The sequence below is a fragment of the Arachis stenosperma genome, chromosome 3, assembly GCF_014773155.1.
Source record: "Arachis stenosperma cultivar V10309 chromosome 3, arast.V10309.gnm1.PFL2, whole genome shotgun sequence".
Lineage (NCBI taxonomy): Eukaryota > Viridiplantae > Streptophyta > Magnoliopsida > Fabales > Fabaceae > Arachis > Arachis stenosperma.
Genome location: NC_080379.1, coordinates 164,002,875 through 164,020,597, shown reverse-complemented (window position 1 = coordinate 164,020,597; position 17,723 = coordinate 164,002,875). Strand labels below are relative to the sequence as shown.

Here is a 17,723-nt window from a genome sequence, read left to right as displayed (position 1 = left end):
ATGACTAAAATACTCTTATCCCTAAATTATAATGAGTATTTTAGTCATTTTCTATAATATGAGTATTGTAATTATTTTTATAAAAAAAATATTAATTTAGACCGGTTTAAATTTTGGTTCATCAATTTTTTTCCCAAATCAATTTGTCCGATCTAATTATGACAGAAATAATACGATTTAATCAATTACATATGTTAAATTTTAATTGTTAAAAAGTATTTTTTAAAAATGACATTTTAGACGTCTTTATTTAAGTGTCTCCTTACAAAGTATGTTCAACTTTTTTTTGAATGTTTCAATTTTTAGTTTAACTATTCTTTTTCTTTTGGTCAAGTTAAAAGTTTTAACTTATGCGATCAATAGTTGAAAAAATTTTATTTTTTTTGTCAATCCTACCCTTTATTCTCTTCTTTAAAATAGACACAAAATACAATTTACTTTAGAAATTATTAATCTCACTAAAAAAAATAAATTAAATAAAACATTAACGATAAAACAACAAAAGAATTATAAGTAATAAAAAATTATAATCTAAAATAATATTAAATAAAAAATACTCAAAATATTAGAAAAAATATGAATTTTATTTTTTTATTTTACTTTATAAAATTTATTATTATAATTCTTTTATAATATGAATGATTCATCTTATTAGAAATGACAAATTAAATAAAAAATTAGCTTATAAATAATAATAGAATATGATCATTTAGTCACTCTAATTATTGATGCATCCAATTAAATGACGCCATAAATTCCAACAAAATTCCATATCCTTCTTGTTAAAATTATGGGCGAAGAGATCTTGAGTTGGACCTATAATTTTGTAGTTGTGGTTTTTATATATTATGTTTATTATTGTTATCATTTTATACTATGAATTGTTGATCCCATTAAATAAAGTAACTTAAACAAAAATTAACTATAAATAATAGTAATAAAAAATTATAAGATAGTAAAAAAATACTATATAAAAAATAAATTAAAAAATATCAAAATAAATGCTTAAAAGGTTAGCATTGTAATTTAATATAATGTTCTTTTTACTAATTATCTATTAAAAAATAATTTTAACTAATATTATCTAAATAATATCTATTCTATTAAAATTAATTTGTATAGAGTTGTCAAATATAAACTATATAGGCACAAACTTATTTTAAAAAATCATTTTAAAGTAAATTCTAATTTATAAATTTTAATCCAAACACACACTATATCATCGGTTATTTTTTTCAAGTTTCTAGTATTTAATTTAAAAAATGTTAAACAGTCATCAGAATTTATTATTTTTTTGTCATTACTTTTAGTCATTAACTTAACTTTATTTTAGATTGGATTTAAAATTGAGACTAAATAAGAGACAAAGACTAAAACACATGCATATACTAAATTAAATCTATATATTATATTGGACAAACCACATAAATAAACCAAAACTAACTCAATATTATGTGATTCACCCAAATAAAAAAGGTGAATACTACCCAACTCCCTTCTAAAATAATATGTAAGTTACCCTTCATGATGGATCAAATTTTAATCAGTCATTAATTTAACCATAGTTGAATTATTTTATAATTTTTTATTTGAGATGGATAATGGTATAATTTCATAAAATATCAAAATCTCACTCCCGTTAATTGAATCACCTTTCCATTCCTCAATTCTTTCTTCATCGCGTAGCTTCGGTACTTTCAAGTATCGTTGTCGTCATCGCCGTCGTGACAAAAAACGCCGACGTCGTCGTCATCTATTGCACTCTTAAGCAATCTGTCTTTCTTCAGTGCATCATTCCTTAACTACGTCCTTCTTATTATAGCCAGCGTCGATGTCATTATTATATCTCCTGTCTTCTCACTGGATTCCTCTTTCTTTCGTGGATCACTCCTTACTAACATTGGTTAATTTGGTTATCAAATTTTTTTATTAAAAAAATATATTTTTATTTAATTACATAATAGAACATATATTCATATGTAAAATATAATATAATAAAGTAAATCTACTTAGAGTACTGAAAATATAATTAAAATCATAAACATATCAATATAATAGTAAAATTTGTACTCTAAACAAGTAAACATATGCTTTGTCATACATAAATTATTTAAAAAAATTGAATAAATTGTTAAAATTAATAACAAAAATTTAAAATGATAAAATTCAACTTTTTTACTGTATTTTTATAATATTTTATTCTTTTAATTTTTAATTTATTAGTACTTTATTATTTAATTAATGATTAAACAAATTATTTTTTGAATTATCTTAAAAAAGAGATCAATATAACAGTTTAAAAAATAACGTAAAAATATTATTTTAAATAAAAAAATTTAATATTAAAATTTATAAATGTAAAAATAAATTGTATAAATATTTAATAGATAAATATGAAATACATGCTTAAAATAAATAAAACATATAAATAGAAGTATTCTTGAAAAATAGAGAATTATTTTTGTCTGTTTTATTTATTTTAGGCATGTATTTCATATTTATCTCTTAAATATCTATACAATTTATTTTTGCATTTAAAAATTCCAATGTTAACTATTTTTTATTTAAAATATTATTTTTATATTATTTTTTAAACTGTTATATTGGTCTTTTCTTTAAAATAATACAAAAAATATTTTTTTATGAAAATAATTTGTTTTATTATTAAGTAAATAATAAAGTACTAATAAATTAAAATTTAAAAGAATAAAAATACTATAAAAAATACTTGTAAAAAGTTAAATTTTATGATTTTAAACTTGTGTTATTAATTTTAACCATTTATTCATTTTTTTAAATAATTTATGTATGATAAAAGATATGTTTATTTGTTTGAAATACAACTTTTATTATTATATTTGTATATTCCTGATTTTAATTATACTCTCAAATACTCTTAATAGATTTATTTTATTATATTATATTTTAGATACAGATATATGTTCTATCATATAATTAAATAAAGATATATTTTTTTTAATAAAAAAATTTAATAATCAAACTAACCATTAATTATGTTGATAAGGAGTGATCCACTGCAAAAAAAAAAAGGATCGAATGGGAGGATAGGAGATAGCGATAAGGTCAGCATTGACTATATTGGGAAGGATGGCAAAGTTACGAGAATTTAACGACGTCGTTAAGAGATGATGACGAGGTTGGCACTTGTCACGACGGCGATGCTTGGAATGACGGAAGCTACGCAATGAAAAAAGAATGGAGGAGTGAAAGGTGCTTCAATTAATGGAAGTAAGGTTTTTATATTTTAAGAAATTATATCATTACCCATCTCAAATAATAAATTACAAAATAATCTAATTATGGTTAAGATAATGACCAATTAAAATTTGACATATGATGAAGGGTAATTTACATGTTATTTTAGAGAAGATTTGATAGAATTCACCAATAAAAAATGTTACGTTGATCCCCAAACCATATTTCTATATAAATCGAATTGGTTAAATTTAATTTACATAATATAGTACTAAATCGAATTGGTAAGCTTCGAATTACATGACAATGTTATTTTTTTTGCATAAATCGAATTAGCCTAATTCAATTTATGCATGTATGATGTCTATAGTAGTAAATCGAATGAGTATGATTCAATTTATGCATGGTTTGTGACAACTAGTAATTCAAATTAGGTTGCTTCGAATTATAAATTTTGATCGTCCATGATAAATCGATACATCGATACAGTCCAATTGAATTTATTAACAAATTAAGTTCTATCTATAAATCGAATTTGGACTATTAAATTTAATGTGAAATTAATCTATATAAATATTAATTTTTATTATAAAAAGAGTACTTAATTTATCAATTTTTATATGTTATCTTTAAGTTAAGAAATAAATAAATATTAATTTTTATTATAATAATAAAAAATTATAGCATACTAAAATAGGATAGAACTTAAAAATTAATAAAAATTAATTTTAGTATGCTATAATTTTTTAATATTATAATAAAAATTAATATTTATTTATTTATTAACTTAAAAATAATATATAAAAATTGATAAGTTAAGTATTTTATTTTATAATAAAAATTAATATTTATATAGGTTGATTTTAATTGAATTTAATAGTCCAAATTCGATTTATAAATAAAACTTAATTTGTTAGTAAATTAAATTGGACTGTATCGATTTATTATGGACGATCAAATTCCATAATTCGAAGCAACCTAATTTGAATTACTAGTTGTCACAAACCATTTATAAATTGAATCATACTCATTCAATTACTACTATGGACATCATACATGCATAAATCGAATCAAGCCAATTTAATTTGTGCAAAAAATAACATTTTTCATGTATTTTGAAGCTTACCAATTGGATTTATTACTGTATCGTGTAAATCGAATTTAACCAATTTGATTTATATAGAAATATGATTTGGGGAATCAATGTAACATTTTTTTATTTGGGTGAATCACGTAATATTGAGCTAGCTTTGGTTTATTTATGTGTTTTGCCCTATTATATTTGGTGTAAAATATATTAGATTGAGTTATGTCTAAGTATCGTATTTTGTTTAAGATAGATATGAAGATTGAAAGGTAGATTTAGAATTTAAAAAATTAACTGTGAGTATTTTTAAAAAGAAATGTTATTAAAGTTTTAGTTTCTAATAACAGAAATTTTAATCTCGGTTGTTTATAATTTTTGGAGATACTTAGTGTTTGTTTTCAGAAATTGGGACTATGACTCGAGATTGAGACTCAATATTATGTTTGAGAGTTAGAGATTGAAATTAAAATTTCAATCCCAAAATACAAAATTTCAATTCATTCAGTGTTTCCAAAAAGTGAAAATACATGAGGATTGAATTTTTTAGAAACAGATACTAAAACTTTAATAATATTTCTTTTTAAAAATACCTTCATTTAACTTTTTAAATTATAAATCTACACCTCAATTTTCATATTTATCTTAAACTAAATATAATATTAAGACAACTCAATCTAGTACATTTAACATAAAAAATAATACAGAAACTTAATTTAGTATCAATTTTTTAATCTCTATTTCACTGTCTCAGTTTCAGTCTCCTTTTCAAATACAATTTAAAGGGGCTGAAATTTTATTTCTCAAAATTAAAATTTTAATTTTAATCTCTGACAACTAAATATAATTTTGAGTCTTAATTTCCATTCTCAATTTTATTTTTGAAAATAAATACTATCTTAGTTTAATAATCCAAAAATATACTTTAGCTATATTTTTAAATTTAATTTAGAGGTAGGTATAATCATCTTGAGCTTATAGAAAATTTATTTATTGAATTATTAACTATGATGATTTTGTTGAGATATATTTCGTATGTACTGTTTTTTTTCTAAATTTTTGTATATTTTTATTTTTTTTATTAAAATTAATTATTTAAAAATAAAAATAAAAAATTTATCTTTTATCCATAAAAATATAAAAAAGTATAGACAATAATACAATAATAAGGATAATTACTTTGGACAAATTAAATCCGTTCTTGTAAAAAATATAAAAAAAATATTTGCTGATATTACAAGTAAATACTTGTATCAAATATTCAAATAAACAACTTTTAATTTTAAAAATTACACACGAAAATAAAATTATTTTTTTACATATTGATATAATTTTAGTATAATACTTAATTATTAGATTTTGTGGTATTTTTTAAAATTGTAAAAGTAAAACAATATGTCTTTCTTTTATTGTATATTTTAATTTAAAATATATAATACAAAAAAGACATACTTGTAAACGTATTATCCTACTCTTATAATTTTAAAAAACACCACAAAATTCAATAATCGATTATTACACCACAATTTTTTTAATATACAAAAAAAAAATAACCACGAAAATAAACTCAGGATTTAGGAATCTTATACTAATAGTGGGCCATATGACGAAATGTACAAAGGAAAGAAGACTTTTCTACTCAAATGTGATTGGATGGATTATAATTTTAATGATTAAAGTAATAAAAATAATAATATATTCTGTCAGAGTGTGTGTGGGGTAAGAGAGAGAATCAGAAGACACACTTAAGTGCCAATCAAAAAAGGAGTTTCTCTTTCATACACACAAAACACCGACACGCCGACGCATAATCTTCAGTTTCCTGCCACTTCGTACTGAACCAACATCCAAGATCTCCTTCCCTCTCTCTGTCCCACTCAACTTCCCCTCCCACGCGCCATCTCCTCGCGTGCTTTCACGCTCGCTACCCTTATTTTTCCCTTTCTTTAATTTGATTTTATCAATCATGAATCATGATATCTCCTTTTTTTGAGTCAATTTGTTTTGTGGGTTAACTGGTTAAAATATTCTTGAAAAATATATCCATTAATTTAATTTTAAAATAGACGTTTTAAATTAATTTTTAAAAAATATATCAATAAATAAATTAATTTTTTAGCTAGCCAATTAAAAAGTCCAGTTCCGGTTCGAGTGTCATTCAAATAAATAATGAATTAGTGAAATGTTGAAAGCATCTCTGATGTCTGATATGAGGACCACTTTTTATTTTTCGCTTTTGTTTTGTTTTATGGTTATGGGTTAAGAAATAAGATAGTAGAGATTAGAGAATAGAGATAGATAGCAAAGTAGATGCACTTCTAGTTTGTCATGTGGACTTTTCATTCTCTTTTTGATAGAATTACTTCCTTTTCTCCACTTCAGTTATTTACTTGTGCATGCATATGATTCTCTATATTCATTGTTAAAAGATTGGTGTTATTCATTTTACTTTACATACTTCTCACTTGTGATTAAAAAAGAAGGAAAAAAGACCTTCATTAATATCTAAACATTTTCCTTTTTATGAAAGAGCTATCCTAATATCCGAATTGGTTGTACCAAAGATAATAAAAAGTTTTTAAATATACATGGGAATAATGGATAGTTGGACAAAATTAAAATGATAAATTATTAAAATATTTTTATTATATTTTACCACTTAATTTGAAGAAATACTTCTATTGCCACCCATTACAATATTACATTATTACAGCTAATTTACCGTAACTCCCCAAGATGATTTCTTACTTCCATAAAATTTTTGTGGATAAAAAAAAAACACATTTCAATTAACTTTAGCGTCTCTTTTAGGATTGACTCTTATATACTAGTGTAGAACTATACGGGCTCATATTTAATCACTTGAAGACATCATTTGAGAAAAAAGTTTATTGATTTATTCAATGTTGTCATGTTGATATCTCAGTTGTTTTGATGGGCGAAAAATTTAAACATTGCATCGTTTATTTATTTATGATGCCAATAATTTCAAATTTCATTGATGTCACTAATTAACTATTAATATTTAAAAATTAAAAAGCATTCCTTGTGCAGCTTCAATGTTTGTGGTTTTTTTATGAAGTACCGACATTTTGCTAAGTTATTGTGTCTGTATGTCGAACACATCTTAGATATGACACTTATTGATATTCATCCGATATGTGTGTCTGTCGTGTCCAACCACATTTTAATAAAATAAAAAAAATTCGAATACGTTTGGACACACTAAAATATCATCATGTGTCAGCATGTCAAATCTTATTCTTAACATGTATTTTTAAAATAAATTTAAAAGTAATATATATTATTATTTATTAAAATAAAATTATTTTAAATATTTTATATAATTAAAATAAAACATTAAAAATAATAAAAAATTAATTTATATTTTAATATTAATAAAATATTAAAATATTATCACAATTTATTTAAAAAATATTTTATATTTTATATATATATATATATATATATATATATATATATTTTCATGTCTTATAAAATTTTAAAATTTGCATGTACGGTGTGTCCCTACATCATAGGTGGTTTCCTTTTTATGTATCATGTGTATATGTGTATGTTATAGTTAGTTTCAAAATTTTTATTTTAAAAATGTCCCCAAAAAAAATAAAAAACAAGTGGTGATACCTCAACATCATAAACTGCATGAACAATGTCAGTTCGGCACATAAGCCAAAAAATCAAATATGGCTTCCTCTTTACTTCTCTTTCTTTAGTTATCATCTCCATTTTTTTTGGGAAAAATATAGTTAAACAATTTTTAATTAACTAACTTTAAATAATTGTAATTAACAATTATTAATTGTATATTTTTAAAAAATAAAATTTAAATTATTATTAATTAATAACAATTAATTAATATAGAGTATAATTTAAAAATATTTATTAGTTTATTGTTAGTTAAACTCCCTATTAATTATCCAGCAGAATTATTTTTTTAGTAACCATTTCTTATTAATTAAAGGTTATTCATCCGTTATTGAGTAAACTTTTTTTTCAATATATTTTATATAAACATTCGAGTAAAACCTTTTTCAAGAATAGAATTATAGAAAAGGATATAGCCGGAGTGAACTAAAGAAATTAATTAAAAAATAAAATTCATTTTTAATTATTCCAATATATGAAAAAATACATTTTAATTTATATTTTCTATTAAAACTTTCTAGTTTCTACTTGTAAGTTGCAATAGCAACACGCCAACACCCTAGTACTTTTATTCCACTAACAACTTCAAAGTTATGATTCTAGGGGATTGCGAATTAATATAACTAACACTATGATAATTGAATCCTTAAAACACAATTATAGAAGACTGAGTTTCAGAACAATAATGTCATCTACTATTATCCATTTCATAAGCTAAGGAGCCAAAAAGTCCTTTTTGGTGGAGGCTATATAATTCAAGCATGCATCCTTGTATGCAATGCAACTAAAAATCACTAATTAAGAATCCAAGTGAGAACAGAGAAGCTACTCACTGGTATACATCTCAATATAGAGTCAGACATAAAAAAAAAAAAAAAAAATCATGCAACATTATTTAAGAATAGTACAAGTTGGTATCTATCACAGCATGACTAACAAGTCACACTCAAACATATAATACCCAAATACGGGTTGATGAAATGTACAAAGAGAAATACCCGTGCTTGAGAACATCATGCGTTCCTTCTATCCATCAATACAGGAAAAGGGCCTGCTTACCCTCTATAATTCTCATCTATATATTTAAAGACTCTTACAGTGATTAGATTAACCGGATCGTTGGAGGATTACCCGCCGGGCAACGCTGTCTTCGCGGCCTTCTAGTTGTCTTGCCCCAACCTGTTAAGCTTCTATCCTCCAATCCCACTTCAATAGTGTTAAGTTGATGTATCAGTGGGGTACAATTTTCAATTGTCACCATTGGTGGAAGTTGGGATGGGGGTGGGGGTGGAGGTGGAGGTGGAGGTGGAGGGGGAGATGGGGGGACCTGTACCCGCCGCCTTCCCCTGCCACCTCCATTCCTAGAAGAGCTTCTCCTGGTTAACCCTGATTGCCATGAATGACCCGTTGCTCTCATAAGCCCTCCAAATATCTGAAGATCTTCGGTTACTTCATGCCTCGACAAAGTTGTGAGGCCTGGAAGGATGTCCCTTTGGAAGTCCCTCCGCTGCCTTCCTCTCCTTGCCGACCCCTTTCGCGTGCGACTAGGTAATGATGTTGTTCCAGATTCTTCCACTTTAAAGTCTTCCGGAACAAGAGGCGTGGGCATGTAGTCCTCTTCTTTAGTCTCTGCCAGTTTCAATGTCATGGACTCAAAGTAATCGATTTCCCCTGAGAAAGATTCTTCATTATCCTCACCATCTTGTTCCCTTGAATTGTCAAGCTTTCTCTCCAGATCATCTACACATGACGACACGAAATCCACAAACCAACTTAGTGGGTCCTCCATTGGACTTCCTGATGGAATACTGATCACATCATCCACCTGACTGCAGCAAAGAGTTGACATGACAACGATAGCCTCTGCTGCACACTTTATAACTTCATCCTGCTGCTGTTCGTCCATGTTTGGTGGGCCTGGTATTAATACTTCAGGAATTTCAATCTGCCTTTCTTCAGGAGTGGCATCCTCCTCTGTGTCAGGAAGAGCAGGGACCTCAAGATCTATTTCTGCCTTTGTATTTACATTGGTGGTTGGAGGTGTCACAAATTCTTCATCCTCACTCATACTCAAGTTAAGATCAATCTGATTTCTAGAGCTGCCTCCTGTTGCAGGAGATCCTTTCTTACTAACAAAAGTTTCAGTGACAGCTTCATCGTCCAACTCAATAACATCATCGTCGCAAGGCAAGTTAATATCAAGTAGCCAGTTTTTCCCATTATTTTTCAGTAATTGCAGTCCAGATGGCTTAGGAACTGATAAGGAGGGAGAAGTCAGTGAAGTTGGCTCCTTAGGAGAAACTTGAGGCGTATCAAATATGGGAACACCAAGAATTTTCTTAACAGTAGAGCCCTCACATATTTCTGTCCCCTTTCGCTCAATATCATTAGTACGCAAACCTGATGCTATATTGTGCAAAAATTCTCCACCAGATCCCTTACTAATTTCATCTTTGTTAGATAAAGAAGCAATATACAAAAAACTTGATTCTCCAGCAGTTAAGCTTCTATCAGCATTTTGCACCTCATTCTTACATGTTGACATGGCTCTAAGCCAAGGCAACACTGCAAGCTGCTCCTCACGTTTCTGTTCACTGTTCCTGATTCCAAGACCTGACTGGCTAACCAAGCTGTTGGATGAGCTGTTTGAAAGCATTACATTCAAGTTAATATCTTTTCCAGATGTCATGTCATTGCACTTTGAATTTGAACTCTTAAAGTATTTTGCTGAACCATTGTTGAAGTGTTCAGGAATTCTCTTGCAGTCATTACTATGGTTGAGATAGTCATAGCTGATTGAAGAGATGTTCACTGAAAGTTCCTTGGACCCAGATGCAGACCCAGGGTAAAACCCATTCTGAACAGGTACATCATATTGAAAACCTGGATTAAGCTTTGAATTAATATTTGTATGCCACCTATCTCCCAAAATCCCATTGCTTTGTTGTGGCTGGGAACTCCTATTCAAGGCACCGGATTGAGATGGCGCAGTCTGAATAGACACCAACTTCTGGCCTAGGTTACCACTTGCCATTTCCAAAGAAGGTGAATGAGACCAAGACCTGGATAAATCAGAGGAAGGGGTGATTGCAAAGAAACCAGGTCTATGTGATGATCCAACAGGCTCTGGATGTTTATTAGTGGAGTATGCAAAATGTCTTTCACTGGTATCTAAATCACTTTTTACCCTCCAAAACTCAGCCTTGCTTTGATTAATTTGAAAGCCATATGTAGGCTCATGAGTTTTTCTGAGTGCATCTTTCATTGTTTGGGAAGATAAAGGGGAATGCTCTTGTTTGTGGACTTGGGGGATGTATTTTGAATCTCCTTTAGCATGCCCTGTAAGCATTAAAAACAAAATAGTTATGGCACAAGTTATCATATATCATATGAATACCCTTTTTTTTAAATAAGAAATCATAATGATAGTGATACTTGATTTCTACCACATACTCGCAAAGAGAACTTAGTCCAAAATATAGTCAAGAGAGAGAAACTATATGCTTCCTTATAATTTACTAAATCCCTGTCGGAGAAAAATATAAAATAACTAGCAAAAAGAAATATTTGCAACTTTAAATGAGGATAAAGGTAAAAGTGCACTCATCCATCAAGCTATAATAAAAATCTAAATTTTCATTGGGCTTCAAATCTCTTTTATCAGCCTAATTTGATGTCAGTTTCTTATAAATTACTATGATCCGCTGCTAAAAAAAGGGACGGGGAGGAAGGGGGATGGAGAAGGGTTCAATGGAAGATCTAACCTGCCTCCAGTACTGAAGAAATCCATCCTTTTCCATTCCCATTGTTCTCTGAATATCCATTATTTCGAGCCCAGCTGTCAGTTCCATGATGTGAGTTTAGCAATTCTTCCCTGGACAAACCAAAAAACCTTGACTTCTGTTTGGCAGATAGATCAGAACACTCAGGTGCCTCTTGATATTGATTATGGTTTGAAAACGGAACACATGAAGTCTCATTTGTTTCTTCCACTTGAACAGGCTCATTTAAGTCAGCCAAACCACTTCTGCTCCTTAAAAACTGCTCAGATCTTGAAGTGTCTTCTTGGCTACCAGTGTTCCCACCATTGCCAAAAAAAGGTTTTACATCGGCTCCCTTTCCATGTTTGGAATCTCTTTCAGGAAGAAATATTGCTGTACCACTTATCTTCTCATCGTTTAGCTTATCATTTTCCTCAGTATCAATATACTCATCAGCAGGGAGATGAAGGTCAAACATTTTTCTCCTCGCCTTTGAGGGTCTGGACTCCAGCACCTCAACATCTTTTGAACTACTCCCATTTGGGGACGGAAACAGACTAGCTTGCTTATTTGCTCCTTTATTCGAACTTGAAGGGGAACAAGTACCCTCAATGCCTGAAACAGATGTTTTGGCACAATTAGAACTTCCTGTGAGAAATCCAGGAATATTCCATCTTTTACCATCTTCAGATGTTATTCTAGATGCCAATGGACCTGCGGAAAATGATGTCTCAACAGGTATCTGGTTCCTGTGTAATGCTTTCATTTTAACTTCATCCATCAAATCCTTTTGTATTCTGTATAAACGGTGAAGTTCAAAGACCTGGTTGACAAATACGTAATTTAAATATATCAAAGGTTCACCAATTATGGAGTATAAATAAAATTAAGCTGAATGCTACTGCCACTTGAACCATGTCGCCAGAAAACTAGTGCTAATAAGATTAAAAAGATTAAGTCACACTTAGCAACCATCCTAGAGATTGAAAAATGCATGACCATTGGTATTTCTAAATTGACTAATAAGACTTTATCTTTAAACACCCTAAACACTAAACACCCTAAACCTTTCCAAAACATAGTATTTGAATTACAGGCCAAGGGGAAAATGGAGCCACACCTGATTCTTAAATACGGCCTCATGCTCAAGCATTGTCTGCTTCACAGCATCCTTTTCATAAGCTGAACATGCATCTGTAGTAGCACTTGGCATATAATCATGATAGTACTGCCCATTTACCAGTGCTTTATTATCCCCATAAAATAGCGGCCAGCCACAACTGCTGGATTCCTCATTAAGATCTCTCATTGAGTAGTATCCTGGGAGATTCTGAACTTTGGTTCCCATCCCTGATAATTGAGCACAGTTAAATTTAAAATTATTCTCACACATTACCTGACACATCTTACAGTTCCCATCCATATCCCTTGCATCTCATACATTACAGGAAGATGTAAATATGCAAGTATGAATGTATGACTCTGATCTATGTATTTTAAATTAACAGTTCAATAAAATCCTTCTGGCGCATGAAAATAAAGATCCCACACCCAAGTTATGTGAACAACTACTCCTTTCAACTCTGTATATCACCTTGTATTTAAGAAGAGAAACAGCATGCATTTAAAAAGGATTTATAACAAGCAAGGAATTTCCTAAGACAAGTTTTTGCTATCAGCCCAAGCATTTAATTACAATGACTAAAGTGAAAAGATTAAATTGACCACACAAAAAAAAAAAAGTAAAATTATTTACCTAAAGAGAGGATGTAAAACAAAATCAACGTGTTAGAGACATGGACTAGATGAAAGTGAGGTTACTGCACGAAGTACTCAATCAGTAAGAACCTTAAACCAAGAAACATGACATGCAAAAAGCATCTATTGCTGGCTGAAAACGTTGGTTGCAAGAAGGATTAATGTTGCTCCTAGCAGTTACCATGTATTTTAATTTTGGAAAGCCAAAAAATGCAACTGACTAAATTCACAAGTCCCATGATTCGAATTATGAGTAAAATATACATGAGAAATCTGGCCATGTCTAACCCTAGCAGAACAAAACAGAAACTACTTCAGATTACCTAGTCACAAGAATGGTTAAGGTGCAGGAAACATTATCTTAAAAGTAGGACTTGAAGTTACACTGTTGGGGAAAAAAAAAGAAAGAAAAACCTATTAACTAAATCCCTTTTCTTTAGGCAAAGTTGACCCTTTCGGTATTTTCAAGCAAGAAAAGGAGATTCAAATCAAGCTAATCATAGCTTAGGCAGTAATAACCACATTAGAAATAATTAACTGAGAAGTTACAAATTCACAATTTCACTGCCTTAACAAAGTGAGGTAGCACCTAAAACAGCTAGAACACAGTCACTGTCAGTGAAGTAGCACAAGCATGAGTGATCCCAATAAAACTTCGGCACTTTCTGCAATAAAAGATTTGTACATGCTTCCAAATGCATGAAACCCCGTTCAGACTCGCCCAATTAATCTTGAAACAGCCATTTTGACCAAAATCCTTTTCAGAATAATGAGAGACTGAATAAATCAAAACAAAATCCTACTTGATTTCGAGCTGAACTATGCGAGTCCTACCTCAATGCAATTAGAGAAACAAAACAATTCCCCGTATTTCTTCAATAGCCAAAGAGATGAAAAATCACCTCAAAGAAAAATATTGAACAAAACAGATCCAATACAACAATAATCTGCAAAACGAATATTGCCCCCTCAAAGAATCTAACACACCGAAATTACACAATTCAACATCCCAGTTATACGAACCAACAAATAAAAATAAAATTAAGAAGAAAGAAAGTAAAATAATTAAGTTGAAAATCCAAATTAATTAAGCCAGCGAAAAAGCAACAGGGGGCCGAGAACTGAATTCCATGTGTAAAAACAAAATCAGAAAAAATTAATTAATGAAAAATCACTGCGATTAATGGAAAATTACCTCAGAGCCACATCCTCATATGACCGGCACTTAAGAATCCGCCATGGATTCTACCATTCAACACTCAAGAATCTAAGAAAAAAAAATCAATTAAAAATTGAGAGGCCTTTTGACTCGAACTATACCAAAAATACAAAAAAAAGGGTTAGCTGAAAGCAGCAATTACATTGAAGGAAGTTAGATCGTTCGATTTCGATCTAATAAGTCAGAGTGGGTAACTCTCTCTTTCTCTCTCTGATACGGAGTAGAAGCAGAAGAGAATGAAATGAAGGTTTTGTTTTTTTGGGAGAAAAAAAAAAGGGGGGATTTTGAGAGAAGAGAGAAGAGAGAGAGATCCCAGATAAGAAATCTTCACACAAACAAACGACCTTCTAAGAACAACAGTGACATGAAATTTGTCAACATCCGGTCTCTTTTTATTCTCTGCTTTTTCTTCACTTCTCTCACTTCTCACTCTTCTCTCTCTTGTTTCTATAAATTTGAATAAAATAATTCCATTTATTTCTGCCTTTTTGAGGATATCAATACCAAATGCCCATTTCTAGATTCTCTCCACCTTCCTTGCTTTTTGGTGCAAATATTTGCAATTATATTACTCTAATTATTATTTTTGTTAAATAAATGTAACCGAAACTACTACTAATAAATACTAATGCTTTCGTAACTTCTATTTTTAATAGTCCTTAATTAGAAATATTTTTCTATAAAGGAAAAATCAATAAAATTTGAATTTTTTTAATTAAATTTTTTCAATAATATTATCTGAATGGATCAAGACTTTCTAAAGTAAAAAAACTAGTAAAATAATAAATTAGACTCTTAAATTAAAATAATAAAATACACATTTTATAGAAATTGTAAAATTAATGGTGATTAATCATCTATTCTACTACTTGTCTATTTTACTATTTTACTAACTTTTTTTACATTATAGAATCTAAATTCTACCTTAAACACTAATAATCAAAATTATATATATATATATGATGAATTTAATGAAACTTTTACTTTTAAAAGCAGTTTATCACAATTGGTTTATAAAATATGATATTTTAAAAGTTATGAAGTCGATGTTCGATAAATAAAATTAAAAAAAATTAATAAGTATAAACAATAATAATTATGTTTGACAAAATAATTTTAAAATTTAAATAATTATAATAAATATAAATAATTTTGATATTTATTAATATATAAAATTATATTAAATTTTTATTTTGATAAATATAAATTAATTTTACAAAAATAATTTTTAAAAATACTTTTATTTTTTTAAAAATTACAAGCACAAATATACGATTTTTTTATTTATTAAACACGTAATATAATCATTGTAATACTAAAAAAACAAGTATGTGTCTAAAAGTTTTTACTAAATCACACCTTAATATTGATGAAAAAAATCAGTTATACTGTTATAAGTTATAGAATAATACTATATATTTAAATTTTTTTATAATTTAAGCCTAATCAAATTAAATAATAAAATTTAGAATAATATTAATTATAATTAATTTTTATTATATTAAATTAATTTAATTAAATTTGATTAATAAAAAACTTAAATATATATTATTATTCTAAATTATATTAATCAAAATTTGATTTTATTTTTTTATGTTATCTCTAATAAATTATATTATCCAAAAACGTCATTTTTATTAGTAAATATTAGTTGGCTTAGTCCACTCATCACATTAAATTCGGGGTACACTTTCCAATTTAGAAAAGCATTTATAAGAGTCTTAATGTCTTATACAATTTCCTACTATTAACACAAAGTTATCATATCATACATGAAGAAAATCTCATACATTAGAGTTATTTAAACTGTGATATTGATAATTTGATGAAAAAAAAAAAAGTAAAGATTGAGAGAGAAAAAAATGATTTATTCTCATTTCTTAAAATTTTATAAATAAAAATATTAAAAGTTGTTTATTATGTAATTATATTTTATATATTTCTTATATACTTTTACTATAATTAATGATAGTCATATATTAAATAATTGATAAACTAAGCTAATTTATATTAATTAACATATACTAAAGTGACTAATTAATTATAATTGAACTTAAATCTATTATTAATAAAAAATTATTTAAATAATATTTAAAATTAAAATTAAATTACACTTGTATCCGTGTAAAAAACTACTATGAATTTTTATTTTGTTTTCATTCATTTATTGTCAAATGTTGAAGTAACTCTATAGTTTATACTCTATTTATCTACTGTTCTTTGTTATTATAAATACAGAGTAGAATAATCATTAATGGCGTCAGCCAGATGAGATTTGTGCTCTACCACCCATTGAGAAAATTCAGGAGCAAAATTATCACATTTGAAAAAAAAAATTTAACCATTAAAAATTGTGAAAAAAATTAAAACTCTCACTAGTATTACTTTTGACTCTCACTAGTATTACTTTTGTTTTTATGAATTTTACTAACAAATACATCAAATGTACTCTTTAAATGTATATATGTTTTTTGTACCAAAAAAAAAAAACTTTGAATGCAGTGTAAATCTTTGAAAACCAATTGCATATATGTTAACAAAAAGTTTTCAATTAGTGTTATTGAAGTAATGGTTCGAAAAATCCTTAATTAAATTAGATTTATTTTATATGTATTATTTATATACAAATTATAAAGTATATGATCAAAACGTAATATAAAAACTCCTACATAAAAATTTATTTATTAAATATAAAAATTATTTATTAAATATAAAAATTTTACAAATATAAGAATATGATTAAAACGTAATATAAAAACTCCTACATAAAACTCATTGAAAATAATACAGTATAAAAAATAAAAATAAAAGTGTTTAGCTTGGGTAATACACTTTTGAAAATTGGAGTATGAGAATGAATTTGTGATTAGTCAATATCTGAATCCTACTCCAACAGTAACAGTCGCAGCAAACTCGACAAGTGTGCAATCTATTCTAAACTAAGTTGTTAAGACTCTATAATGAGTAATTAAGTGGCATAATATCTATGTATTTTATTTTAATTAAGCAAACTGCCACT

The 17,723-nt window shown here is 27.6% G+C and overlaps 1 protein-coding gene across 3 annotated transcripts; it reads right to left on the bottom strand.

Annotated features, from left to right (window-relative positions):
- Positions 1-8,599: 8,599 nt before the first annotated feature.
- LOC130968628 (uncharacterized) lies at positions 8,600-15,091 on the bottom strand. Of its 3 annotated transcripts, none has more exons than XM_057894008.1 (5): positions 14,681-15,091; positions 12,848-13,077; positions 12,442-12,550; positions 11,731-12,342; positions 8,600-11,305 (listed from the first exon to the last, which is right to left on the bottom strand). In XM_057894008.1, the coding sequence occupies exons 2-5, from the start codon at positions 13,073-13,075 to the stop codon at positions 9,069-9,071; spliced, it is 3,186 nt and encodes a 1,061-aa protein (XP_057749991.1). In that variant the 5' UTR covers positions 13,076-13,077; positions 14,681-15,091; the 3' UTR covers positions 8,600-9,068. The 3 variants fall into 3 exon arrangements, with proteins under 3 accessions (XP_057749991.1, XP_057749990.1, XP_057749989.1); XM_057894007.1 differs by having other exon boundaries at positions 11,731-12,550; positions 14,681-14,752; positions 14,847-15,091; XM_057894006.1 differs by having other exon boundaries at positions 11,731-12,550.
- Positions 15,092-17,723: the final 2,632 nt, after the last annotated feature.